General features: G+C 36.8%; 1 protein-coding gene across 5 annotated transcripts in view; it reads left to right on the plus strand.

Moving 5' to 3' along the window:
* DLG5 (discs large MAGUK scaffold protein 5) overlaps nt 1-27,888 on the plus strand; it is a 98,199-nt gene that overhangs the window by 52,003 nt on the left and 18,308 nt on the right. For 3 of the 5 annotated variants that reach the window (XM_068197361.1, XM_068197363.1, XM_068197366.1), the window contains exons 4-19: nt 2,239-2,382; nt 3,873-4,056; nt 7,278-7,537; nt 8,623-8,935; nt 12,763-12,993; nt 14,023-14,207; nt 14,816-14,941; nt 15,594-15,726; nt 17,833-17,960; nt 18,638-18,813; nt 19,352-19,455; nt 20,173-20,265; nt 21,144-22,163; nt 24,545-24,683; nt 26,468-26,615; nt 27,111-27,232. In XM_068197361.1, coding sequence (XP_068053462.1) covers nt 2,239-2,382; nt 3,873-4,056; nt 7,278-7,537; nt 8,623-8,935; nt 12,763-12,993; nt 14,023-14,207; nt 14,816-14,941; nt 15,594-15,726; nt 17,833-17,960; nt 18,638-18,813; nt 19,352-19,455; nt 20,173-20,265; nt 21,144-22,163; nt 24,545-24,683; nt 26,468-26,615; nt 27,111-27,232 — 3,506 coding nt within the window. The remainder of the gene's footprint in view (nt 1-2,238; nt 2,383-3,872; nt 4,057-7,277; nt 7,538-8,622; nt 8,936-12,762; nt 12,994-14,022; nt 14,208-14,815; nt 14,942-15,593; nt 15,727-17,832; nt 17,961-18,637; nt 18,814-19,351; nt 19,456-20,172; nt 20,266-21,143; nt 22,164-24,544; nt 24,684-26,467; nt 26,616-27,110; nt 27,233-27,888) is intronic. The other 2 variants (XM_068197362.1, XM_068197365.1) reach the window with 1 other exon arrangement.

Genomic DNA, 27,888 nt, shown 5'->3' on the forward strand with positions numbered 1-27,888 from the left:
GATTTTTGTTTGTTTGGTTGTTTGTTTTTTTTTTTAGAATAATGTCAGTATTACTTCAGCAATATATGAAACATATGTGATGGGTTTTAGACTTGTAGAACAAGTTTCACCATAGCTTTCAGACTGGCCTAATAGTTTAATGTGAGCATCTGTTAATAGGTCTAAGTAAGCTTAATGTTACAACTGAGAGTTAAACTGTATTCCAATTAATGCTGTCATTTAAGAGTGTGGTGGACAGATGGTATCTGCTTTCAATAATTTCACCCTAAGGTCTAATTTAAATCAATAACTTGGGTTTTAGTGATTCTGTCAAGGGTGTAAACATTTCAAATCAAGTTTAACTTATGCTAACTACGTCTGTATTTTAAAAGAATAACCCTTCACTAGTTGCAGGGATTTCTGTAATACTGTGTGAGTAACATACTGCTTTTGGTACCCCTCAAGAAGGAATTCAAAAATATTGTAAAAGACATCCCTGTAGGCATAACTTGTACATTTGGTTTCTTTACATGATTTTGGATTTTAATTGTTGGTAAAGTGTATTAATCCAGGAAGGAGTTTTTGTTTTGTTTTTCCCCAGAAGCACTTCCTTTGAGAAAGGAGAAAAGGAGGAATTACAATTGAAGGTCTCACTATTCTCACTATTCAGCCCAGATGCAACTGAGTTGCCAAAAGTGCCTTATATCGTACACACATCTCCAGAAAATCTGTGAACCAGATGTGGCTGGCATTTCTTTTTTTAAGTTTTGGTTCTTTATTATTATTTTTTAACAACTGTTACCACTTCAGTAGTGCAAAACCATTTTCATTTTGATTCAATTGCCAGCTGCATTTCAATTCCAGAATCCATGTTGCTGTTTTTTGTATGAAATAAAATTCTGATTGCTTTTCAGGCTGTGCTTACAGAGAAGCCATTTGGGGGAGGTTGAGGTTTGAGGGAAGAAGAGTGATCTGTGCAGCAATGGAGCAAATCTGATACGAGAACAAGCAAAGTTAAATTAGAAAGCAATTGTTTTCTTTTGGAGGCATTAGTTTCCTCTTTTGAAGGTTTGCTTGGTTTTTTTTCTCATTGCCTGTGGGGTTATAAGAGACTCAGGAGATGATACAGGGACAGATGTCAGCAGCATTGTTTTGAAACTAGAAAATTCAATGGTGCAAAAAAATTCCTGTGACTGTTACAGAGAAGGAACAGTTCAATTCAGAGTCTCTTTAAGAAGCTTATAAAGCAAGAAGTGTGCTACAAAGCAACAAGATATAATCCTGCTAATTTACTTTCTAGCATGATATACAAATCTATTTAATTCTAATCTACAAAAAAGGTATCATGTACAAGTACCATACATTCTAGACATAATCTGTGCTATCAATTGCTTGACCATGTAGATAATTTTAGAAAATTTCTCTCCCAATCATCCAAAAGAAATTTGAGTAAAACATTTATTTTGACTGATTTTGGCTTTTATTTTGTTCAGTTTACTGAAAAATTCTTGTTGGGGATTATATTGTGTTGGAGATTTCTAATAACCCAAATTTTGTTGAAATAATTATCTTATGGAAATATGATGTAGATTCTGACATGTTTTGTCATTATTTATCGTAGCTTACAAGAATATGGTAGCACACAAACAGGTGTGTAATTCAGCACAATGACTTGGTCAAACTCTGCCAGCACAGATGTGTGTGTTTGATATTCCATAGGAAGCCTTTCTCTCAAGCCTGTTTTTCCTAGGGAGTTCCTCCAGCTGCTGCCTATGAGAAGCTTTGTTTAGCCCAGGTCTCCATCCACACCCAGCTGACTTTGGCAGCCTCTTCCAGCTCTACCCTCACTGCAGGTCTGGACTTCGTCACTGCAAGTTGAATGTGGTGGCCAGGAAAGCCAAGTGTGCTGTGATGGACTCATTCTTGCATCCATGGAAGTTTTGTTCTGTGGTAGTGTTGCTGCTCAGAAGAGAGGGACATGAAGGTTCAGTAGTATTTTTGGCCATGTTAGTGATAATTAGACAGAATCATCTCATTATTACATATTATATTGCAATATAAAACTAATACAAGTTCAAGTCAGTGACTTTTTGTTAGTGGTTGCATTTCAAAGGGAACTGTCAGTATTTAAATTAACCCATATTATAACCTAAATACCAACCATTGTGCGATAGCATTTTTTTATTGGATAATAATTTCCCAGGCTTTCCACTCACTTTAGTACCTAATGTTTGACTCCATATTCTTTTCCCATGCTAGGCCTAGTCCAAAACCAAATCATGATTATGAAAGGCTGAAGATTCAGTGTATGAAGGCCATGTCAGACCTACAGTCTCTGCAGAACCAGCACACCAAGACACTGAAAAGGTGTGAAGAAGCTGCAAAAGAGGCAGATTTTTATCAGTAAGTATTAGTCAAGCTGTACAACGTAGAGTTTACCAGTCTGTGCTAGATCAAATAGTATTAGAACATGGTAATCAAGTAATTTTTTAATGCTGTTTTTCCACTTAAATTGCAAGATGAATGCTTGCATCAGATAAAATGTTTCTGGCAAATTTTAAATGATCAAGTATGGACTGCTGGTTTTACTTTTAGGCATTTGAGATAGAAATCCCCAATGTGTTCTTGGGATCAAAAAAGAAAGCCTGATTACTGAATTGAAGTTGTCATCTAACAGTTTTACTGTCAGGCTAGAGAGCAGAATATAATTCAAGAGAATGGAATTTCTTACTCTCTTTTAATTGTGATAGCTCTTGTGATGATCTGTGTAAGTTTTAACACAGATGTAATTCAACTGTTATTTTCTCCTGCAGTAGTTGTTAAAACCCTGTGTTCTTTCTTTTTGAAAAAAGTTTGCCTTCTAAAGACTTTATCATTTGCACTGAAATCTGAATGACATCAGATTAGTAACCTACATGTAAAGATTGCATATGCTTAATTGTTGGAATATAATTTGTGAAAATGCTTTTTTTTTAAAAACAGGTTGTTCTAATTTTAAGGAAATTTTTAATACTTTGGTCATGCCGTACAGTAAACATTGGTATTTCACTTTATAAGGAAGAAATAAAACATAACTTAGAACACAAGTTTTTATATATAAATACATATGTAAATATTTACCAGCAAGTATGAGAGTTTAAGTAGAATAGTTCTGTTTCAACAATAGAAATACTTGTCAGTATCCAAAACTTAATTTCCGATCTGTAGTAGTAAAATACATTCAGTTGACATATCTGCTCTTGTTCAGAATTGATTTAGTCTAATTTTAGGCTTGTAGCTTGAATTTCAATCAGAATTATAGTCTCCTCATGTGACTCTCGGTTGTTTAAGTGAAAGTGTATTTCTTTCAATAATTATAGCTGTTATAACGAACTTTGGAGGAAATTTTTATCTTGCATGTAGTTGAAGCACAGTGTGGTTTTCTTGGCTGTGGAGTTTTTCTGATAGTTTGTGGTATTTTTGTTTGTAAAACAGTAGCACTGAAGGAGATTTGTGTAATTTTCATCTGTGTTTTTTTTAGCTACTGCTCAGCTGAGGAACTCAAGAGAAAGTGGAAATGATTGGTGGGATAATGGCTGTTATCTCAGGAGTCATCATATTATGTTATTTGTGTTTGTCTGCCTGCTTTTAATGGCTATGAAATGGCACTGACAGGCAGTGTAAATCCATCATCTCTTCTGATGAGGTTTAAGGGTGCTGTGTACATCTGTGTATTTTCACACTTAAGTCTCTGTTTCTGGTGTTGTTTTTTTCCTGCTTGGAATACACAAATATGCAGAATTGAGTTAGTTTGACCTGCTTTCTTGGTAGGAAACTCACGCTTGAAATGAATTACTCCAGGACTTTGTCCTTGCAAGTTGGCCTGTAAGAATGTTTTTTGTGTGCCCTGACAGCACGTTGCACAGTCGGCTGCTGAGTGACCAGTCCCAGCTGAAGGAGGACATGGATACCCTGAAGAGGAAGAACACGCAGCTGGTGAGGGAGCACAACCACCTGCAGCAGTCCTGTGAGGAGATGAAGAGGCTCCACGATGAGGATCAGAAGGAGATAACAGACCTGCGCAGCCAGCAGCAGCAGGTGAGCCATGGCCTGGAGTGTGTGTGCTGGAAGAGATCCTGGCTTCTTCCTTTCCTAGAGAAATGGGAATGTGCAGCTTTGCTGCCTTGAGTGTCTTACTGGGTCCCAAAGAGCCTCCTTGCCTTGTACAGTATTAGGGGAAACAATGACATCTTGATTACTAATTGATTGTCTACTGGAAAAAAAAAAAGAATAAGGAGTATTTAAATTCAGAGATGAAAAAGTGTACATGAAGATGGTATTGGCATGATATTTTTTATAATGGGTAGAAAGGCATCAGAAATCTAACTTAAAGTTGTAAAGTGATTGAAAAGATTACTGTTTTCCTAGGGTATTTTATGGGACAGGGCTTACTTTAAACTTGCATGCAATGTTTGTTGTTGACTTTTTTGGGAAGAATCACAAAAGGTTGATTAATGTTTTTGAACTTGAAACAAGAAGAGACAAAACTTTCAAGACAGGAAGAGTTGGACATTTCAGAACTTTGTATCACAGGCCGTCTCAGTGTTGTTTACATATTCTGAAATTTTAAAAAAGAGTAATGCTAAGGAGCAGCTGGTTGTATCAGGTCCACTGTTCACCTAGGAAAAAGTTCATATGGTTAGAATTGTTACAGTAACATGTGGAATGGTTAAACAGAGTATCTGGGTTCACTGTGTGTAGGCTGATTCACAGGGCAAATTTGCAAGTCAAACATTAGGCTGCAGAAGCAAAATCTATGCAAGCCAAAATAATTATTTGCTACAGCAGGAGGGGCAAAGGTCAAAGCAAGCTGGATGTGCTGAATGGTACTTTAGGAGGTGCTTGAAGGTGATGCAAAGCAGACTGAAGATTGTTTCTTCCTTTTTATCCATTTTTCTAACACTTTTGAGTTCTGGTGTGAAACTGCTTAGTGACTTGGTTCAGAAGATAGCAAAAATGATTTACTGTGTCATCCTGGGCAAATAGCTTAATTGGTCTGTGCCTCAGTTTCCCAGTCTGCAAAGCAGGGATGCAAAACCTCTGACAGAAGGCTATTTTATTTTGCCATTCTGTCCTGAAGCTTGGAATTATCTGGAAGCACAGAAGGAGGCTGATGTATCATTGTCAGGATTGATTTAAAGAAATCCAGTCTTATGTCAACATCATGATTAAACCTTTAAAGAAAATGATATATGTGACTCTTAGTGGGAAAATGGTCTAACTCCATTTCTCAGCTTGTCAGAGTGATTCATGGTGTCTTGAAGGGGTGCCAAAAGTCTTATCTTGTCCCTGTAATTTCTCATATGAATTAGTCTAACTCTGTGTTGATCCCTCTGACGTGTTGTTTCGTTGTCAGGCCATAACAAAATACATTTTGGTGGCCTCAGAGAGCTCAAGCTTTTGATCAAACTACTCTTTGTGTGGGATTGTCATGGATTTGCTGTGTAGCAGCTGACCAGCTTAAGTTTCTGCTGCTCACATATGGAGTTTCATGTTGCCATGGCTGTGTTCCTTGGCCCAGCTGGGACTATTTATTTTCTTTCACTGGGGTTTTGAATGGGAGATATTTATTGCACTAGTGTGTCCATCTTCCTCTGGCAGGTCTGTGTTAGCAAGTTTATGCTGAATTCCATCAAATTTCTTGTGTATTAATCCTTCTTTAATTCTTTTGTATGTTTTCAACATAAATACATTCTATATATGCTTTAGACAGTGAGAAGTAGTTTGTTTGAATTCCTAAATAATTTGTTCTCAAAGCTGTTGTTGATCTCATTTGAGAAGTAGTCTTCAGGAAAATGGCTTTCTTGAGTGGGTTTAAATATTTGCATTTTACATATACCTACAGTTTACCACATGTTCAGCTTATCTGAAAGGGTTCACTGAAGCATGCTGGCTAATCACGTGTCCAGCTCGCGGGCTGTGCTGCTGAATCCATTGAGGATTGGGATGTGTGTGGAAATAGCCCAAGTGCAGTCTTGTTCCAGGGCCACTTTTATATATATCCTGATTAGTTTAAGGAGACCGGTGTCAGGCTGCAGAACTTTTGTCTCTGTTCTGTTATCTTGCCTGTGTAGCAAAGTGGTTTATTACCAGTGACAGTTGTTAGCCTTTACCTCTGGGCAGTGAAGAGTGGGCAGCCTCTTGCCCTCCCCTTCCCTTCTGGTCAGCAGGCATCCAGGTTCCTCCATGTTCAGGAACTGGTCCTTACTCGAATGTAAGACACGAAAGATGAGCAGCCAATTTGTGCAGGATAGCTGCTGCGTGTTGGGTTTCAAATTTTCACAGTGCTCATATTTTCTTCTGTTTTCCTTATAGTTCTTTCATACTTCTTTATTTCCAGATAGGGACATTCCTCTGTAGGCTAATGTTAGTATTATATAATTCCTGGCACCTCTCTATATAGTGCATTCCTGTTGCTTCCCACTGCTCCATGAGGGCCATATTTCAATTTAAACGACAAAACCAGAAAAAAGGAGCATAGGGGAAAAAAAAGGCTTACTGTTTTATTTCAGGCATATTTTTTGCCTTTTGGGAATGAACAAGGACTAGATTTGCTGATGCTCATTAGGACATTCTTATGTTGTTGATGGTTATGTATCATCAGTGTTGCAATTTACAGCAAGATTCCTATGTTGATGTAAATTAATTTAAAACTAAGATTCAGGTCAGGCTTTATTCATGTTTAAATGGATTTTTCTCTTCCTGTTCATCTTTTATATATGCTTTTTGAAACACAAACCTCTGAGGGAAGGTCTCAGATGAAATATTGTATGAATATTAAAATAATATGCCCGAGTGTATAACATCTTTTGGGTAGATTATATTTTCGTTACGCTTTTGATTATTGAATTCATTCGGAGGGTATGGGCAGCCTGTCGTGAACGCCACCTCGTGGGCATCTCCTGAGTTACCACTATCGTCGTGGTGATTGCTTCTTGTTAAAACTACAAGCTCTTCAAAAACGTCATGGGTTTAATAAAGGTTCATAACAATTGCCATAAGAGAGAGATTTTCATGCACTTGTGCCCTTGTGATAAAGCAGACTTTTAACTCAACAGAAAGCAGAGGTAATAATGCTTAGAGTAACAGTGGCAGTTAAAAGTAATTCAGTCTTTCCTTATTCATTAAAAAGAATGATTACTAAAATCAGTCTATATATTTTTGTTCTAATTTCGTTTCTTATTTATATATTTTAAATCAAATTTCTTGAACTGATTAACTGTAAAGGTTATTGATAGAGTTTCTGGCATTTTTTTAAGGTTATGAAGCAAAATGGATCATCAGAGATACTAAATAAACTTTACGATACAGCCATGGACAAGCTGGAGGGAGTGAAGAAGGACTACGATGCCCTGAGGAAACGGTACAACGAGAAGATCGCGAGTCACAACACAGATCTGAGCCGCCTCGAACAGGCTGAGGAGGAGAACAGACGTCTTCAGAAACAGATTGACATGCTCATGAAGCAAAGGGACACAGCAATTCATTTCCAGCAGCAATATTCATCCTCTCTTAGGAGGTATAACTGAATTTTCATACCTTGAACTTATCAATTGTAATGTAGCATCTCATTTCCATTGTGCTAGAATCACAAATACCTTTCTAATATATTTTCTAAAATTTTCCTCTAGTCTATGTAATCTTGCTGTGGTGAGTAAGCATGTGTATTTATATAAAACTTTCTGGAAGGTTCTAGAATGTGTGATGGGGATGCTAATTTGGATAAATGGTGCATTTTCTTAAGGAAAGGGTTTCCCATTTACAGTTTTGGAATTTTAACCATTGTTTAGCTTGTGTGAGAAAGGAATACTCTGCTTTTCAACCTGTTTATTTTTAGTTGTAGATACAGGAGTCAAATATAACAAAAATTTTGTTAAACCTCAGACTTTGTTCCAAACAAAGTCTTTAACTCATGGCAAGCCTGTATATATATATATATCCTTATTTAAATATTAAAAGCAAATCAGTAAGGTAATATAATTTCTAAAGGTATTTTGCAAATGAGTAGCATCTCAAGCTGAACTTTTCATGGTATTAGAGTTGCAGACTGTGGGGGACTGTGAGACAGGGCTTTGGGCTGGCAGCCGAGTTTTCTGGCTGCAGGTGTTTGGGAGCCTTGCTTCACTGAGAAGGTGCTGCTGAGAGCAGCACACATGTTAAAACAGAAGGGCACAGACACTCACAGCACACTTACCCTCTCTCTGCTCCTTGATACCAAGCCTACAGAGTTAACCATATGGGGTAGGAAGGGCATCAGCACACACGAGGACTGCAGAGAGCATCCACAAGTGTGTTAAGAATGTTTTCATTAACTGCTGGGGTGATACACAACTCCCACAGACCAAAGCCAAAAACGGTTCTCTCCACATTGGTAAATCATTCCTTATAATAGTTATGGTTCAGTCCTTAAAGAGGTTCTGTAATATTTCTTAAGGTTCACTAACATTCCTAAAGCAGTGGTTATTTTGGTGCACAGAGAATGCATTTTCTAACAAGTCCTCTGTGGTTATGTTTTACCCATGCATACATTTGGTTACCCAGCCAAATCCTTAATATATGAAAATAAGTGACAAGTGTCTTACTAGTGTTTCCACTTCCTTTCAGGTTTGAATCAGTACAGCAGGAACTAAGCAATGCCACAGCGCAGAACAAAGAGTTGCAGAGAGAGATGGAGAGATTACAGTCAGAGGTGACAAGGTTCAAAACAATGCAGCTGAAAGCAGCCAAGGATGCAGAAAAATACAAGGAAGAAAGGGATTCGGTTTTCAATGAGTACCGCCTCATAATGAGTGAGAGAGATCAAGTAATCAAAGAGGTAGATAAGCTTCAAACAGAACTGGAGCTTGCCGAGTCCAAGCTGAAGAACACCTCTTCTGAGAAGCGAGTGGCCAGTGAAGAGATGGAAGCTTTAAGACAGGTATTAAGCTATTGTTTTGGTGGGTAAGGGAAATTAGTGTATGTTCTTGATGCTGGAATCAGGAATGTATAACTGATTAATGGAAAATAGGAATCCACTGCAAAGAGGAAATTGTGTTCTGCTGTTTTCCTATACCAGTCCTTTTTACTGTCAATTTCCATGTTTGAGTAGAGTAGCTGCCAGTTGAAATTTGCCATATACTTGACTTAATTCTGTCCTGCATTTATAAATTCTTTCCTTTGCTGTGTTAAGTAATGCTTTTTATAATACTATAGCTCTAAATATTCATTATTTTAAACTTTTAACCTCTACAGGAACCACTGGATACTATCTGCTGTGACTTAAGATGGTACATGATCAAGTCATCTCAAATACTTAGGCAAAGCCTGTGCTGGCATGCATGTTCTTACTCATTTGCCCTTCTGCTGCCTATAAGTTAAATGGGATATTTTGAAGATTTTTTTCTTTAGAATTCAGGCATGACTTAAAGTGTGTAAAAGCAGAGCTTTCTATTTTTCAGCAGTATGTTCTTGAAATGCTTATATCACAGCCATGTCAGAATGAAGCTGTTATGATTTGCAGAACACAGTTTGCTGCTCAGTTTCATGTCTGCTGACATGTATTCACTTTACTATTTGGTTTACAAATACTTAATTCAGCATGAAATAGATACAAGCAAATGTATTCCATTGCCTGTAAATCTTATTTTACTCTTTTCACAGCATTACATCTGAACAAAATATTCTTACAAAAACTTAAAGGTATTATTTCTTTTAAATAAATAACACAATTTTTTGAGGAACATAAGTGAACTTTGACATGTGGCATCAGAGCTTCTAAGTATGACTAAATTCTGGTTTTAAGAAGTCGTATTTTCCAGCTCTGCATATTTTTCAGCTCAGTAATGCAGCTCTACAGCGAGTGAGGTTTTAATATGTTTCATACCTCTTCTACTTCCATCAAAGCATTTAAGCCAATCAAAATATCTATTGATTTCAGTGGGCTCAGGGTAGGTTAGGAATACTCACGGAAATAGCCACAATTAGTCATTCTGTTGCAATTTGTTATATCTGTCATTGTGGCACTATGAGTAATTTTCCCAAATGCCTTAAGGGATAGGGAATTAAAATTTTAAATGCATGGGTATTGACTTAAAGGGGTGTTTGAACAAGAGTCAGCAAGAGCCTAGGACTGAGGAGTGTGGTGCTGGCAAGTCAGAGACACATGCTTTTCTTCACTCCCAGAACTGGCCCTTCAGAAATCAGAAATAAGTGCTGCTATAATATTCTGAAAGGTGTGAAATAGCCATACTTGAGTTGTCTTTTTGTTCCTGTTTTTCTTTCCTGTAGCTATGACTTTTTTGCTTGTTAAGAAGTATGTTCTTGCATCACATAGTACTGGATTGCTGCAGCTGTGTTCAGGGCATAAAGGATTTTGTACAGCTGTTAAGGAAATGTTTGAAATATTACAAATATGTGTAGATCAATGCATTGATTAACTTGAAATAGTATCCTGAAGTATGTCCCCTGGAAGTGGGATTACCCTCTCAGTGCATAGTTGTTCTGGTGCTCTCTGAAAAGGCAACTTAGTGGGTTTCACTTTTCTTGTGAGATATGGCACCTCTGAGTGCTCTATTACGTAGTGCTCATTGATTGCTTAAAGCAGCACTGAGCTCATTAAAGTAATTTTAAATGTAATTTCTTTCCTGACGCTTGTGTTTGCTAGTGCACCTTTGGTGTCCTAGAGAAATTGTAAAGCAATTGAAATGGAGAAGAGGTTGATTTTTTTTTTTTTTTTTTAAGCATTATATCTGAGCAGCTACTGCGGAGGTCAGACAGTTAATTTCTAAGTTAGACATGTAAGCTTTTATTAGTCACACATGCCCAAACTTATTGGTTTAATAGACATCTAAAATGTATTAATTTGGTATTTGTAAATGATAGAAGAAATCTCATATTTTTGCACTAATGGACAGTTCTGGATTAAGTTCTCATTAACTCACCCAATCAAAGCCAGGGATTGGATGTTAGAGATTTCCCCTTCTCCTTTCTCCAATGGTGTTTTTTTGTTTGGCATAATCTTTTACTCTGGCAAATACTTAGAATGTTATGTTTCATTTCAGTGATACCCGGTTTTCCCCTCAGTTTAACAGATCTGTAATATTTTGTCCTTATGTTATATTCAGATGTGAGAACTTCCTTAAAACATGAAAATAATTCACAAATTCAGAATCATTCAACTCAAACTGCTCTACTATTATCAAACAGAAGCTGTTCTAGTCAGTGCCAAGTGGTGCATTCCCCTGTGCTGTGTAGTTGTAATTTTGTGCAAATACAGGAAAAAGTCAGAGGTGAAATTTTATCACTGACCACCAGAGGCAACGGTTGCTCCAATTCAGATGGTTTATATTGAGCATGCTGAATTAAACTGTGGTAGTGTGCATTTTTTCCAAACACTTGGAAGGACTGTAAATTCTTGTCTAGTGATGGTCTTGCTGAGAGCTCCCTCTGCCTTGGTGACTTTCATCTTGGCTGCTTGTGGGAAAAGACTATACTATTATTGTGTAAGTTTTATAAACACATTTATATAATCTGTAGTTAAACTGCGCAAAATGCTGGTTTCAGTACTAAAACTAGCCTGCAACAACAGACAGTTCAGGGATTTTTCTCTCTTCAGAGTTACTGAGCAAGGAAGGTCTTACTGGTGTTGAAAGCACTTGAGTGTTATGGTAATTGAGATTCACTTACAGAGGGAGTCATTAATTCAGTGATCTTCTGCTGCTCTACAGCAAAAATGGCACTCAATGTCATTGTTAAAAGTCTGACTAGCCTTACTTAGATGCATGTCTCAAAAATAATTCTGTTGGTACAGCGAAATGCAGTTGTCAACTGTGCTTTAAATATTCAGTTTTATTCTTTGCAAACTGTAGAAGTAAATAAAACGAAAATCAGTTTGACATGATGTCTTTCTATCCTTAAGCACTTCAACTGTTTCTTTCTTTTGCTTTTGAGATGCCAGCTGTCTCTGGCGAGCTTTTAGCAATCAAAACATCAGTAGTTTCCAGCTAGGGGTGCCTCTGTGTAGGAGGACATTTGTGGCCATTGACTGAATGTTTCTAGAGACCTGAGCCATATGAAAATGTAGTGGCGTGAAACTGGATTGTTTCAATGACCCATTCTTCTAATGGGGAGTGTAATTTAAATAATTTTAGAAGGGTGGATATTATTTTAGAACACTTCTCCATTTGCTTTATCTTATTATTTCAATGCAGTTGAATTCCACACTTAAGAAGTACTGTCATTCTGCTTTATAGAATATTGTAGTTTTATCTTCAGCGTTCTGTAGCACATTGCTATCTTAATGACATAGAACTTTAATATTCCTTTAAAAATTATGGAGAAGCTGTAAGATGCTTATGTAGCTAAGTTGTCTAAATTGTTTCAGTCCTGTAAAACTGAAGCAGTTATTTAAAACTATTTGTAATATATTCTTACCCTTTAATATAGTTAACAACATTTTTTTAAAAAAACACCAAATCTATCTGGTTAACAACCTTTTCTCATTTAGGTTCCTCAAAGCTATCAGTGCTCCCAGAATCTTGCTTAGTTTTGACAAAGCACTGTGCTTATGTGATGGTGTGATATTTTTAATTCCGCATTTAATATTCTTTGCTAGTATGTACTTGTATGAATGTGATCTGCCCCCATTTTCAGAACATTAGTGGTAAACTCTCTAGGCTTTTAAGGAGTCATGACATGTATTCAATTGGAAAGATGAACTATTTCCTTCTGCACTTAACCTACTACAAACAATGGATCTTGTTTTAGGAACTAAACTCTGCTCTAGTGGAAAGAGATCGAGCGATTTGTGAGAGGAATGAGTTACTGGAAAAATACTGTCATGAAGTGAAGGACAAAGCTGAGGCCCAGAAGGAACTTGATCAAGCTTGCAAGGATATAGAGACAGTGAAGGAAGAAAGAGATGTTGCTAGGAAAGAGAGAACAGAAGCTATCATCCAGAGAGACCATCTGCTAAGGGAATATTATCAAGCCCGTCAGGTATTGCGAGTGATGCCTTTAATGATGCCTTTTTCTTTCTTAGCTTAGTTAGGTCAGTAACTTGCAAGACATTAAAGGTCTGGGCACACTGGGAGTCTTCCGTGTTTTCCTCAAGTCATTCTAAAATACAAACACGTGCATGTATGTTCTTCAAGACATACTGACAGAAATTCTTGTTTGGAAGAAATGCAGTTATGCTTTATATTAAGATTGTTTGTAAATATAAATAGAAAAAGTTTACATTTTAACCAAGTTGTAAGTCAGTAAGTCTAGATTCATTAGTTTCATTTACATTCTTGAAATTAACCACACACAGTTGTTTGCAAGCCCACAGCTTCTGATGGGCTGTACTGTTGTAGTTCGCTTGTGTTATTGTGCTTCAAGCTTGGAGTTTTCTTTGTGTATTTGTCTTAATGTTGTCACCATCTCTCTTATTCAAAATAGGGAATTTTGGAGGGACAAGTTAACTTAAGAATAAAGTAATTTTTATCTAAAATAAGAAGCATTAAATAGAAACTTTCTTTCAATTCCATTGCTCTTCAGTTTCTTTGCTTTGGAATTAAGGGACCTGTATGAATCCCAAGTATTGGGATTGTTGTCTCAGGGTAAATAACAGGTGTTAATGCGTTGTAATATGTGTTGTCTATATATACTATATGCAGTTTCATATGGTAGTTAGCGTATCTTGATTTCTAAGTATGCTTGAAGGTTTTTCCTGTCTGCTAAGCAGATCAAGATTGAAGCACAGAATGTCACCTCTGAAATATGACACATTCACTGATGTTATTTTCAAGTGAGGATTCTTATTCACGTAGTTGTACAAATTTGTGTGCTAGTGGATGAAATGCATTACAGCAGGTTTTGTCTTTCCTCCCAACCCTCCCAAAGCTGCTGCTGAAATAAATGAATATTTTTCATTAAATCATAAGAGTTGAATACATCAGGCAATATACAGATAGCAAAAGCTGCTTGTGCATAGGTACCTTAAAATTTTGCCTAAAATACTTATCTGTGTTTCTTAATTCCTAGATACAAGATTCTGCTACCCTAGACATAGAAAGAGCAAACAAAGAAATTGAAATGCTTCGGAAGCAATATGAGGCGATGTCACAAGAACTAAAGGAAGCTGTCCAGGAAGCAGAAGTAGCCAAGTGTAGGAGGGATTGGGCCTTTCAAGAGCGGGATAAGATTGTTGCAGAAAGGGAAAGCATACGGTAAACAACTGCTAGATGATACCTGAGTGATCTCTGTAACGACTGGTGCACCATTGATGCAGTTCTAGGATGGCTGGATTTTGCCAGCACTTCCTCTGCATTAGCAGTCATGTGGTGATTTTTTAAAAAATGTTGAGGGCACCTTACAAGATCTTTGTTGCTTTCTGTGCTTCCATAACCAAAATGTCTCTAGTAAATATCCTTAAGTCTAACAGCACTGCTGTGTAGAAACAGCCAATCTTTTAGGCATGCTATACTAATAATCCTGCTGTAGCTTTAGTCCTGCACATAATTCTTTGCCTGTGGGGACATGCACAAAAAGTATCCAATGTATTTGCTACTAAATATATCTAAGGAACTAAGAAAAATACTTAAATAAGGGTTTTTTCTGCTAGTTTAAAGAAGATAAGTAGAAATAAGGTTCTGAAAGGGATGAAGAATTAAGACCTAGCATATGTCATTTTTTTCTTCCTTATCCTTTTTTTATTTTGCAGATAAAAACCTTTTGAAATTGCTCTTTGAAATTTTACATTAACTATACAATGTGGTAAAACCAGTTTACTTTAATGGGGTTTTAAGTAACTAGATTGAAACCTTTTTCTTTTAAGAACTTTGTGTGACAACTTAAGGAGGGAGAGAGACCGAGCTGTGAGTGACTTGGCTGAAGCTCTTCGCAACCTGGATGACATGAGAAAGCAGAAAAATGATGCTGTTCGTGAGCTGAAGGAACTGAAGTATGTTAGAGAAATGACCAAACTGCATTAAAGTTTGTTTGTTTTTTTAGCTGTGGTCTTAAGTGAACCATATGTTGTTGCAGCTGTAGGCAGCTGGCATTCATGTTCTTGTGTGTAGAAGCATTGCCTATATTTTTAGTTATCATGGAAATTATTATGCTGGATAGTATCCATTTTATCTTATTAATGAGACTCATAGTGTAAGCTTTGTGCTGTGGAGATGCACTTAAGCAATATTGGGAACCTTTGACTGAAGTCATATTAACTGCAGCCTAGCTCCTCTCAACTGTTTACTCACTGGTTTATGGGAAAGGTTTTGCCATTGGTATTTATCATGCCCAACATACTGATAAGGCTCATCTGAGGGTAAATTGAATGCATTTTGGAAGATATGAGAAACCTAGTTGTGCGCTTAGTCATGTAAAAATATTGCAAAAGATATAAGACTATGTTAAGACAATATATAGAAATAGAAAGTCAATTTGATAGCAGGTCAAGAATATTGGAAAGACAGAAGCCGAAGGAAACTTTTGACAGCTTGGATTTTTGATTAGAAAACCAAATATAATATCCATCACAATATTAACATTATTTTTCAGTTTATTTAAAAGGGAGTTTTCTGTTTCTGCAAGTAATAATTTTTTTTGCCTAGGGAAAAGATGGAAAATCAATTGGAAAAGGAGGCCAGATTTCGTCAGCTGATGGCCCATAGTTCCCATGACTCAGCCATAGATACAGATTCTCTGGAATGGGAAACAGAAGTGGTAGAATTTGAAAAAGACAGAGTAAGTAAAATCATACTTTGCCTTGTCTTGTGTATTGCATAGCTCTGAAGCCAATTATAATCTTTGAATACTAGATAAGATTAAAAAAATTATTCTGGTCTCTTTAGTTTTTTATTGTTTGGCAAGGAATGGTAACTTTTTTGAACACATAAAATACACAGGTAGTCTTCCAGATTGTGATTCATTTATAACAGCTTCTGTATATACCAGAATTTCTTTGTCATTCCTGAATGACAAACTTTAGTGATTAAATGCTGTCAAATTAAATATTTTATTTTACTGCAGTATCCATGGGTCATTTTTTATGCTCTTCCAATCTGTGTTCTGACAGCGCATCTCTACAAAATCATTAATATGTTCCTTTTTTGACACAAAAATATAATTTAATATCATTATATTGTGAACTACATATTGATAAGATGAACTGGAGTTGATCCATCAGAATCACCATCTGTAAATTCTTTCAGGATTAATAATTCCTCTTTCACCAAGCTGTTTCAGCACTTCTGTTCAGCTCCATCAGTTTTGTTCCTTGCCATCTCCTCTGTTTTAACTGATAACTAATAATTTTGCTTTTCCATTGTCTGTTAAATTAATAAGTCTAGGATATGATGTTCCTGTGCTAAACAACATTTGCAGCCTGATGAATTTTCTATTCATGTGCAGTTATTTAGTTATGCTTTACTTCAAAGATTGCTCTACATGTTTGCATCACTGAGATCAAATATGTGCACTTTGTCATTTGAATGAGTTTCCCTTTTCTTAACATAGGGTTTACACTTGCTGCTGTCAAATTATAGTAATAATACTTAGCCAACCTTGATCAAATATAGGGAAAAATCTTTGCTGACCTACCAGTGTTTGAATTCCAGGGTCAAGATTACAGAGCTTAATACATTTCAGTTGTTTTATTTTTGCTTAAACTTGTGTTATACATAATCACTCAGCTCAAAACTGAGAGAAATAAGACTCATTTTTCAACTCTCATGCTGTGTAATGATACTGTGATCTCTACTTGATCCTTACTTTATGGCAGCATCAAGCTTTTCTCTATGAAATTTTTGTCTTATATAGGACATTTGGAAGAATCATAAGGATTTCAATATATTTTTGTCAGCTTTAGCTCAACTTATTTTCTGGTAAATCTTGATCTTCTTGCATGCTTTATTGTCAGCTTTTATCAGGCGTCTTTTGTACTCCCTGAAGATGTTATGTTCTTTTGAGGGGATAACTTGAACCATACTTACACATCTGCTTTAGACTCTACATATTTTTTTCTTATTAGATTTTAAATTTAAAGTATCATCACCCTTCATTATGCTGAGATGGTTGATCCACTTGACAGCTTCTAACAGAGTTCTCTGATCTTTAGAAGTGTATTATTTAACAGTGAAAATAGCAATAATAATTCAGTTTGTGGTCAGTTGATACCAATTTCCTATTTTTTGGATCAGTTTTTTCCTTACAGTGACCTTATTATTTACCAAAGCAAACACTAAGTTAAAACTTCCCTGTTTTGTTCAATGACTGATCTCTTAAAGATTTTTGTCACTTTTCACATCAAGAATGATCTAGTTTGGGTCAGGCTTGGTGGAATATCACCTCTAAATCTGAATATAGAAATGGTCTCCCATAATGTTAGAGCTGTCTTTCCTGTTTACTTCTGGTCTCTAGTCATACCACAGCAGAGGTCTGTCTGAGTTCACCACTAAGGCACAATGCTGTTTCCTTACCTTGGCATTTATTTTTTCCCCTATTCTTGGGAAACATGTCCTTGTTTTCTTAGTGCAGAACCGATATTGTACCTTACAACAGGTTATATGAGTCTGAATGGGCTTTTTCACATGCCCAGCTGCTTTTCTGTTCCTCTTTGGTGGAGTTCCCCATTTGTATTATTTAAACCTTAATCTGAGAAAGAAGGATCATTCTAATGTCAGAAGACTAATGGAAAATGGGAGTTTATATATTTACATACAAAAAATGAAAACTTACCTGATGCAGGAACCCTGTAAATATAAGTACGTAGCGCAAACATGCAGTAATGCCTCTTGTGAACAGACACTGTTTGCCAGTGCAGTGGAATCACTTGTTATTAATATTTACTAGGATGATATGGACTTGAAAGCACTTGGTTTTGATGTGGCAGAAGGTGTGAACGAGCCGTATCTCCCTGGAGACTGCGGGATCTTCGTTACCAAAGTAGACAAAGGAAGCATTGCTGATGGTCGGTTAAGGTAGGGTCTGACTTTAGAAGATACCTGTTGGTTTTTTGATCATAATAATCTGAGCATATTGGAAATTGTCATCATTATTTTCATTTCTTGAAGTTCTTTTTTCTTTACCATTTGCCATGTGTATGTTATTAATGTTGGTTGGGAAATCACACTGAGAAGACTGATGCCTTAAAGCATTACAGAAATTAAACACCATTTGACTCAGCACTCAAAAGAATTTGAAATGTTCTTTTGTTGCACTGTGCCCTGTTTACTCCATTATTATAATCTCCTCAAACCTATATTTATTTAAATTTTGGGAAAGACATGAGGGTAAGATGTTGAGGGAGGGCAAGAGAAAAGGAGAGTAGAGTAAGGGATCATTTGGAACCATCTGCTATTCTTGGTATTGATAGAAGCTTTTTAGTAACTCCTCTCAGTACAAAGTATTGTTTTTAAACAAGAAGTAGTCATTAGTGATTTAAGGATATACTTTTCCTGGTGAAGTGCAGACTGGCAGTCCTGGTTTTCATTTAGCTGCTATTTAATGCTTTTTCAGGAATGGATAACTCCAGATAATGAAGGATGATTTTATTGACATCAGCTCTGTTGCATGCCTTGTCATGGAACTTTATTCATGTGCTGTGTCCAGCAAAGTGTGCTTATAACTGACCTACCTAATTCTGTATATCCACCAGAGTGAATGATTGGCTGCTGAAGATAAATGATGTGGATCTTACCAATAAGGATAAAAAGCAAGTTATAAAAGCTGTTCTAAATGGAGGAGGTGTTATTAATATGGTGGTTCGAAGAAGGAAGTCTTTAGGTGGGCGAGTGATAACACCTCTTCACATCAATGTTTCTGGACATAAAGGTAATGACTATGAAGGATGGATGTGAATGGCACATGTTTGTTCAGCCAAATAAGGCTGAACATAAAGGTACATGTTCTCTGAACCTTTGTTTAAATCACATTTACATGTTAATGGACTCCTAGAGAGGAATTTTTTGGTTTTTTTTTGGTTTTTGTTTTTGTTTTTGTTTTTTTTTTGTTTTTTGTTTTTTAAGAAAACCAAGAATGCTGTTAAGTACAGTTTTTCTCTTTGTCCTTGGGTGGGTTTTAGTTAAATCTTTTTTTAAATTCTTGTCTCTTGTTGACTGCCTGTTAGGAATGTTTGTGAGAGTGTACAAGTCTGTTAAACCCAGTTACCCCATCTTTGTGTGCTTGTATTAATTTTTGGGATATTAAAAGTCCTTGTTTTCCCTGTCTTGTTATTTCTTTGAAAGGGTTTTCAGAAATTGAGATTCAGCTAGATTTGTAGTCATACTTCTTTCTTGTGCAGGCAGGTCAGACATGCCATTTGAGCAATATATTTGAATTGTAGAATCAAATTCTTCTTTATCTGTTTCAGATAGTGGGGTCAGTCTAGAAAATGGAGTATTTGTTGCTGCTGTTGTGCCTGGAAGCCCAGCTGCCAAAGAGGGTTCCCTTACTGTGGGAGATAGAATAATTGCTGTAAGTCTTAAAAATCCATTTGCCTTTTTAAATTTTTATTTATTTTGAAGTGTTATTGATGCTACTCTTTAAGATGACAAACATTCCAATTAATTTGTACTTTTGCAATATTAAGTCCTTTTTGCAAATTCACTGGATATGTGTTCTAAATTAATGTTTTGTGTGCTGAGTGATGAATATAATGTGCAGCTTATTTCCTGAGTTCATATGAGAATTTTTTTGAAGGATTAGCTTATTCTTCACACTTGGCTAATAAATATATGTATGTATATATATATGTGATATCTGTCATACTGACTAGGAAAGATCAGTTCCAAAAAGGCATCCCTTCATTGGATGAGAGGTTCCTTGTCTTATAAATGGTGATAGCACAGCTGTCATCTGTTCTGGGGAGGGAGTCTGTCCCTGCTGCCTTTGCAGCCTTACAGGATGGGTGTGGTTTGTGCACTGTGCAAGGGGAGGTGTTTGCTGTTGGTACAACTGCACAGAAGGTGTAGTGAACTGGTGGTGTCACCCTGTGTCCCTGCAGGAGTAGCAGATTGGACTTAGGAGTTGCCCATTCTTTGCTCTTGAAAATGCACAAATATCAACCAGACTTCAGTCACATATACATGTGTAGCCTAGTATTTTCCCTGTCTCAGAGATCATCTACTTTAAATCCTCCCTACCTATTAGCTCTGATTTACAGATGTCTGTTGTGGTTTCTTTTGTCTGCAGATCAATGGCATTTCACTAGATAACAAGTCACTTACTGAATGTGAAGCTCTGCTACGAAACTGTAGGGATTCCCTTACCCTGTCACTCGTGAAGGTGAGTAGAAGAAACTAAATTTGCCGAATTCTCTTGAACTTAGCCAGAATTATTGTATTTCTTCAAGGAAGAGTATATGCAAGAAAATGAGTATATCAAAATAGGAAGAAGACAACCATTTGGATGCATTTCTCTGGTGGTATGCTTCCTCAACAGTTATTTCCAAAGTAAGGCTCTTGTGCCATCTAGTAGGAAATGAGACTAACTTACTGTCTTCTTTCCCATTTGTTTGCTAGTTACATGAAATGAGTGCTATCACAATTGCTTGCTGCTTCTTGGGTTTTGCTTCAGCGCTGCAGCACTTTTGTACGTGAAAGATAAACTGCCTGCTGACTAAAGAAAGTTAGCTTTTTGTCAGGAGGGAGTTGTGCAGAAAACTGAACTCTTGCTATCATGAAGATTAAATACAAGCCTTTTGATTTTCCGGATTATTTCTATAAATATGTATTCTGTTTATCTTTTTGAGTTTAGAATCTTATTATTCTGGGCCTGTCACATGGATTTTGAGTTGTAATTTCAGATCTAGAGAGCTTGAGGTTTTAAGAAAGTAAGATAAAATGTTTGAGGGGAAGTGGGCAATGAAAGTTCTCTTATTGGCATCACTTATCAGAGGCAGAAGTAGAGTGCAGGTCCCTTCACTTTCAGTTGAGTACTTTTGCCACCATGTGGAGTTGCCCTTTTGGAATTGCTCTGAAAATGTTACGAAAATTTTTCTAACTTAATTTTATCTGATGATAAAAGCAATTCTGTGCTTTGAATTGTAAGATATTATTAAGTGTATATTCAGGTATAGATAAATCAAGGAGGCTGGGATATGACTCAGACTAAACAGAAATCAGCCACAATAATAAAGTGATCACATGTGGTTTTTGTTTTAGGTTTTTCCTCAGAGTTCATCTTGGAGCGGTCAAAATATATTTGAAAATTTGAAGGATTCAGAAAAAATATCAAACTGTAGAGTTCATGCATCAGAGATACAAGCACAAAATAAAAGAAATCTGAAACTCAACAGCTCAACCCAGACTGACATTTTCAATCCAGACATCATGGATGGCAAGAAGGAGCAGAGCGATCAGGGCAGCACTTCATTTTGCGATCACAAACCTTTCCCTAGTAACACATTACGAGTTGACTCTCGTAGGAACACAGTGCACAGTTGCCATAGTAATTCAGAACACAGTCTCAGCTCCTTCAGCCCAGAGACATATGGGGACCAAGGCTATGGAGCTGTTGACTTGGACAACAGGAGGCTACCTTACGAACCAACAGGAACTGACTGTGTGATGGTTGAGACAGCGTTTGACAAAGGACATGGAACTAAGCATAGCGGTGGTACCTGGCCAAAAGTTATGGTTAATATCTCAGCAACAGAAACAGAAAAGTTCTCTGTGTATAAAAAGCCAAAACAAAGGAAATCTATCTTTGACCCTGATACTTTCAAAAGGCCACCAACTCCTCCCAAACTGGATTACCTTTCCCCTAATCAGGTGACAGGCCATTCACCTCAGCCATCAAAAGCTGAAGTGGCTTCAACACCTCCAACTCCTCCTAAGAGAAGTGACTCCATCAAATTTAAACATAAACAGCAGGCAAGCTCTGCATCAGAGTCTACGGTAACAACGGGATCACCACCCACCAGCCCAGCCACTGCCCAAGCTCCAGTTTCCTTGGCACTTAAACAGGACCCTGCTACTCTCAAGGGGCGCAGCAGGAATGCTGGGCATTATTATCGGGAGGAGGGAATTGACTGCACTCACCTATCTTCAAGGAAATCCTGTGAAGATGACATTGGCTTTCAAAGAGTTGAAGAGCCAGAGATTAAAAGACCGCGGCCAAAATCGGCTCCTGCTCTGAGGCATAAAATGACCCCTGTGCCCATTCCTAATCCTGCACTTCAGGTAGAAGCGTGGTATATTGAAGCACAAAACTAGAAACCTTGAAGTATACTAGCAGTGTGGTTTTGGGTGCTCAGTTATGTTCCTGAGCAGGAGAAGCATAGCCTATCCTCAGAATTCAGGTCCTCTGAAATCAGGCTCAGTTGGCGCTTGGCAGTATCACAAAGTACAAAACCAATATGTGGAGTTCCATTATTTAGCAGGCAATGGTGGCCACCAAACAGAAAGATAGAGCTCTGCTTAGCTGCCATACCTGGGGTTTTAATGCTGCTTGTTGGAACATCTGGGCTCCTGTATGTTTTTGACAACGTGAAAAGGCATAAATAAAACCACAAACCGTCAGCTTTAGAAAAACTGAAAATAGTTTCTGAAGTTTTACTAAGTCAGATTGGTTGTCCAGATCACTGTACAATTTAATGGAAGAAGGTGTACCACCCATAGTATTGTTTTTTTGTCTTTTGATGTGTCAAAATAATTTTGTACATTTTATCTGAAATCCAAACGGTGTTAGGCCCATTACACTATAAAGGTGAACTGTTTCCTGCAAAAATACTGGTGTAAGAGAACGCTTGGCAGGTTTTTATGCCTTTTTTTTTTTGGTCTGCTTCCATTTTGTTTTCTCTTGTTCCATTCCTTATGCATTCCCAAACATTTTAGGGAAAAATAGTTATGGAGAGCTTTAGGCCTCTGTGTAAGCAGTGCTCAGCAAAAAATTGAAACATACCTGTATTACCAGCACAATCAAAAAAAATCGTAGTAGCTACTCTGAAGAGCATTAACTCTGTCCCAGCCAAAAACAGCACAACAAATGACAGAAAAGCATAAGAGTTTAATTTTGTAGCTGTAATCAGTAGATTTGTAGTGCATTGTCATGAGCATATGCACCACCCTACTTAAAATTGTACTAATATTTGTATAGTGAGAAATAAGTGAGTAAAGAGCTGCCAGTTGTGACAAGGACATATGTAGGTGGGGACTTAGGACCAGGAGATTTGTTAGCTGGAACAGAGTGGGTGGTTTTGGCACTCACTGTTGAAGAGATCAAAGGATATATGGGGACATGCTGCGTTTGCTTTATGTGCTGCCCAAGCTGTGTTACAGGTAGCAAGTAGGTGTTTATTGGAGGTAAAGAAGAAAATTACATAATAGAATTACAATGACTTTTTTTTTTAATTTGTTTTTTAAGGATACTTTATGTCTTAGTTAATTTTTGTTTCTAAGATTAAATGAAAACTTGGTTCTATGATTCCTTTTTATTTTTCTTTTCTTTCCCCTGTCCACCCAGAAAATAGGCAGAGCTTTGCAACTCTAAAGTTGTTGGCTGGAGGGCACAAGTGATACCATGCCTCAAAATTGTGGGCATTAGTCACTTAAAATTTTTTTCTGGTGGAATTGCCCTTGTACTTTGCAACTACATCAGGTTGTTTGTGACAGTAGTGGCCAGTCTGCGTGCATTCACTCCTGAAGTAGTATTTGTAATGGCAAAATACAGTGTAAATTTGTAGCCATATTGGGTGTTGTAATTCTGCTTAGATGTGTATATACACAGTTAATTTTGTGTACTTTGATAAGTTGATAAATGTAGACGTGCTTTAATTCCTGATAGTAGGTGGAACAATTACTACTAGTGCAGGCATGTAAATGATCAAGTACTGATTCTAAGAAGGCACCTCTGCCTTTTAGAGTCTTTGTGCTCTCAGTAATTCTTCATTTAATTAAAATACTGTTATTATAAAAACTGTAAGTACATTTTCAATAATTATTTTTCACTTTTTACATGCATCAATCACATGTTTTGTGTTGTACATTTCAAATGTGTGAACACCGTGTGCTGAGCCTGGCATTTGCAGCTCTCCTGCATCACTGTCAATGTCCAAGCTATTCTTATATGTTCTGAACTCACCAGTGTCTACTTGTTATTTACGGAGCTGAAGTTGTGAGGTTCTAAAACCTGAATTGATTGTTGAAGAGAGGTTACTTCACATGTATCTGGAAATGCAGGCTTACAGGAAAATGCTTTCTGACTTCTTAGCGAGATTTTCTGTAGCAAACACTTGTGACAATAGTGGCTGAAATATCCTGTGAAAATGTTATTTTAAAGGAGAAATGTAACTATATGCTGGGTGTTTCATTGATGCAAAAGGTATTAGTTAAATTGCAAATATTGGCCTAAGAAGAATACAAAATAAAAAATAGTAACAAAGTAGGATGGAGGAAAAACGGCTAGAAGGACATCTTTGAATGACAAATGTCTAAGAAGCATTATGGTGGCCCATTCTGGAACTGATACTTGAAAGTTTGATGTTGCTTATTCTTCCACAGTTTGGCTGTTTTACTGTTTTGAATCTCCAACTTCCTGTAATCAAATTTCTGTATTCTTGTAGGTGCAGAAATATGCTCCAGCTAGTGAGGAGCATCTGTCTCCAGAGCTACAGGACTGGGCACCATATTCCCCGAAACGTTCTGCTAGGCACAGTGATGGCTTTGTGCCTGCTGCCTTATACCCTGGCAGTGTGTCAGCAGGTGAGTGACAGAGCTCCACACTGCTTTCTAGGAATGCCCCAAGGCACTTGTCCATGTTGGACAATACTGGGGATTAGTCGTGTTAGGTATGGAAGAAATGCGACTCACAAAACCTGTTTCCATGGTCTGTTGTAGTCTGAACATGGTGTGCTCAGCTTTTGGACTGTAAAGAAGTGAATCCTCATTCAGAAGAATTGCTAAGGAAGCTGAGCAACTTCTCTCTGAAGGATTTGTTTTTCATCAGTTTATATGCAGAGAAGTTCTCAATATGTTAGTGCAGAACAAGGTGTAGCCTGTCCTTTAGGAGGAAAAGTAAGATTTTCAGTATTTTTGATAGTAAATGAAGGTATCCTTTAGCTGCTTCATTTCTGAAATTCTTCCAAGGAAAAAATCTGATATTGAGGAACTGAAACATATTAAGTTCTACCTGTTGGAAACATTTGGGGTATCTGATGTTGAGTGCCCAAACTGGCTGTGATCTTAATCTAAGTGAAAGGTTAAATACGAGTGTGTTTGAGATATTAAGATACTGAAGAGGAGACTCACAAGAAGCTGAATATTTAACAGTAAAATTAGGTGGAACAGAAAACAGCATTTTGTCTCAGTTGATTGAACAGTTTTTGGTATTGAAGTTCATGTTAGCAGGTTTTGAATTGCCACTGGCTAAATGGAGTGCTTAAGGAGGTAATTAGGGTATTGTGTGCTAGTTAATTTGAAATAGTCAAGAAGCATTTGGTAAATGTGCTGTCAGATAGATTGCTCAGTCTTTAGTGTCTAGTTTTAGGTTTCAGTTTTCAGCAGCTGTATATTAAATTTCCAATTGGGTGATGCTGATTTTTATGAGTTTATCCTTTCTTCTTGTAAAGCCCCAAACTCCTGTAAGTTCTAGAAGTTATGGAAGATTTTATTCTTACTGGAGAACATGAAGGTAATAATCTGTGTATCTGGAACAATGGACAGCTTCAAGCAATGGTGCCCCAATCAGTTGGAAAGACATGCTCAAGAGTAGCTGAGACCAAGAAGCTTTTGCTTTTCTTTGATTTCTTTTACTCTTCTCTCACTTTCTCTCTTAATTGCAGTAGAAATAGTATTAAAAGTATTATTTCTAACCTTGTAGTTAACTTTCATCGTAGCATGATACTTCTGCGCAATAACCGAGTCAAGTCAAATCTACTTTAGACAATATGAGTCTATGTCTTGAAATTTTTGCTACTCTGTTCTATGCTACCAACCCATTTAAGAGGAAATTTTGAGATACTTTGGTTTAGTACTGAAGGATGAATATACTTTAAAAAGCAGCTTGAGTAATACATTTCAAAAATAAATATTAGAATTTAAAGTCATTATAGAAGTGGGACTCTTTGAGGCAACAAAAGAGAGGAACCAGAATAATTATAGCTGCAGCCAGTTCAAGTGCCAAATAAAATCTTGCATGCTGTTTGGATGACTAAATTCAGAATTTCTATTCCTGGTTTAAAAATTTCTGTACTTGAAAACAGAAAATCTTTTATTTTCTAGCACATATTAAAATCATATGCTGTGAATGGCTTAATTTTTTGGTAATATAATCCACTTTATTACTGGCTCATTACAGAATGTTAAAGAAGATTTTAAACATGCATGTATTATCAAAAAAATGTCGTATGGTGCTTAATAATGTATACTAATATTTTTATCTATCATACATGTAAATGTTAAAATACATAATTATGAAGTATTAAGGTATATTTTAAATCTGGACTTTATATGCTAATGTTGATAAGAATATGCTTATATCATTGAAGCAGGGACAGTACCAAGGAGCTTAGCACCGTGTCCTGCAGTGACTGCTGTCATGAGAAATCCAATCTATACTGCATGGAGCCATAGAGTTCACACCAGCAATTGCCCATCAGTTGCCAGCCAAATATGTCATCAGCATCTGCATCCCAGGTGTTTTAAAATTTATATCTCCCTAAAATTTTGTTTCCATCAGAATAAAATTGCTTCTAGTAGTTTGATAGAGTGCAGAGTGAAACATGGTGCTGCTGTATGTTGTTTTTATCCAGTGGTCTCAAAACCATTGTGGCATATAAACGATGTGCCAGTTGCTTTCATATCTTTCAGTAACTGATGGATTAGGTTTTCCTCTGCCCCACTGACTGATGCTGACAAAGAAATTAATTTTTTTAATTAACTATTTTCTAATATTTTTTCTTGTCACTGCCAAAACAAAGCTTTTCCTGTTTTATAGTACTTCAAGGCTATTTTTCTTCTGGCTTCTAATAATTTATGAAATGATGGGACAGTGTGGAAGTGGAAACGAAAGAAGCATTCATTTTATTCACCACGTGGGCTAACCAAAATTTTTTGTTGGCTAGTTTCTGTTTGCTGAGATTCTTTGCCTAGTTCTAACTGTTGCCCTATTCTGCTTTTCTTTTGATGTAGTTCCCAGCATCAAGGTCGCCTGAGTTTGGACCTAAGTCATAAACACTCCAATGACTACTCTGAAAATTCACGTACAAGAGCATCTCATGGCTCAAATTCATTGCCATCTAGTGCCAGACTTGGTAACCAGCTTTCCTGATTTATTTTCTTTGGGATTCATTATACTGGAGAAAAATATAAATGGAAAACTTCTTAAGTACCCACTTTATGGGATTGTCATGGTTGGCAAAGCCTAAAGGCTTCTGGTGTTCCTTTGCTTCATTTCTTGTGGGTTTATGACTAAAGGTGTTCCCTGAAAGTTACTGTGTTTAATTTGTTCTTTACAGTCTCTTTGAAATGATCTCTGTGTGTGAGGGATTCTCCTTTCCATGTTACTCTTTAAAAGTATCCTTAGAGCGATGGGACACAGGGCCAAAGGTTCAATGAGCTGGTGATAAGAAAGAAAAGGAGAGAGCTCCCTGAACAATAAGTCAAGGATGACTAATGGCCAAATGTAAATTGTATTCTTGGATAATAAATTATACTTAGGTTTAGTTGATTGACATGTAAATATTTTGTTATACCTTGCCTAATGATACCAAAGCAAATGCATGCTTTGTAGCAGTGACATTTTAACATCATAGATTTATTTAAATTTTAAATTATGTAATAGTTGGGGTTTATAGGTGTTTATGTTCCTGTATTCTGTCAAAGATTGAGTAGAGCATGGTAGCTTTATAGGCACAGCAAAAAGGGGTGTAACAATTTTCAACCAGTATCAGTGATGATGTATTCATCC

The sequence above is a fragment of the Anomalospiza imberbis genome, chromosome 8 (assembly GCF_031753505.1).
Source record: "Anomalospiza imberbis isolate Cuckoo-Finch-1a 21T00152 chromosome 8, ASM3175350v1, whole genome shotgun sequence".
Taxonomy (NCBI): domain Eukaryota; kingdom Metazoa; phylum Chordata; class Aves; order Passeriformes; family Viduidae; genus Anomalospiza; species Anomalospiza imberbis.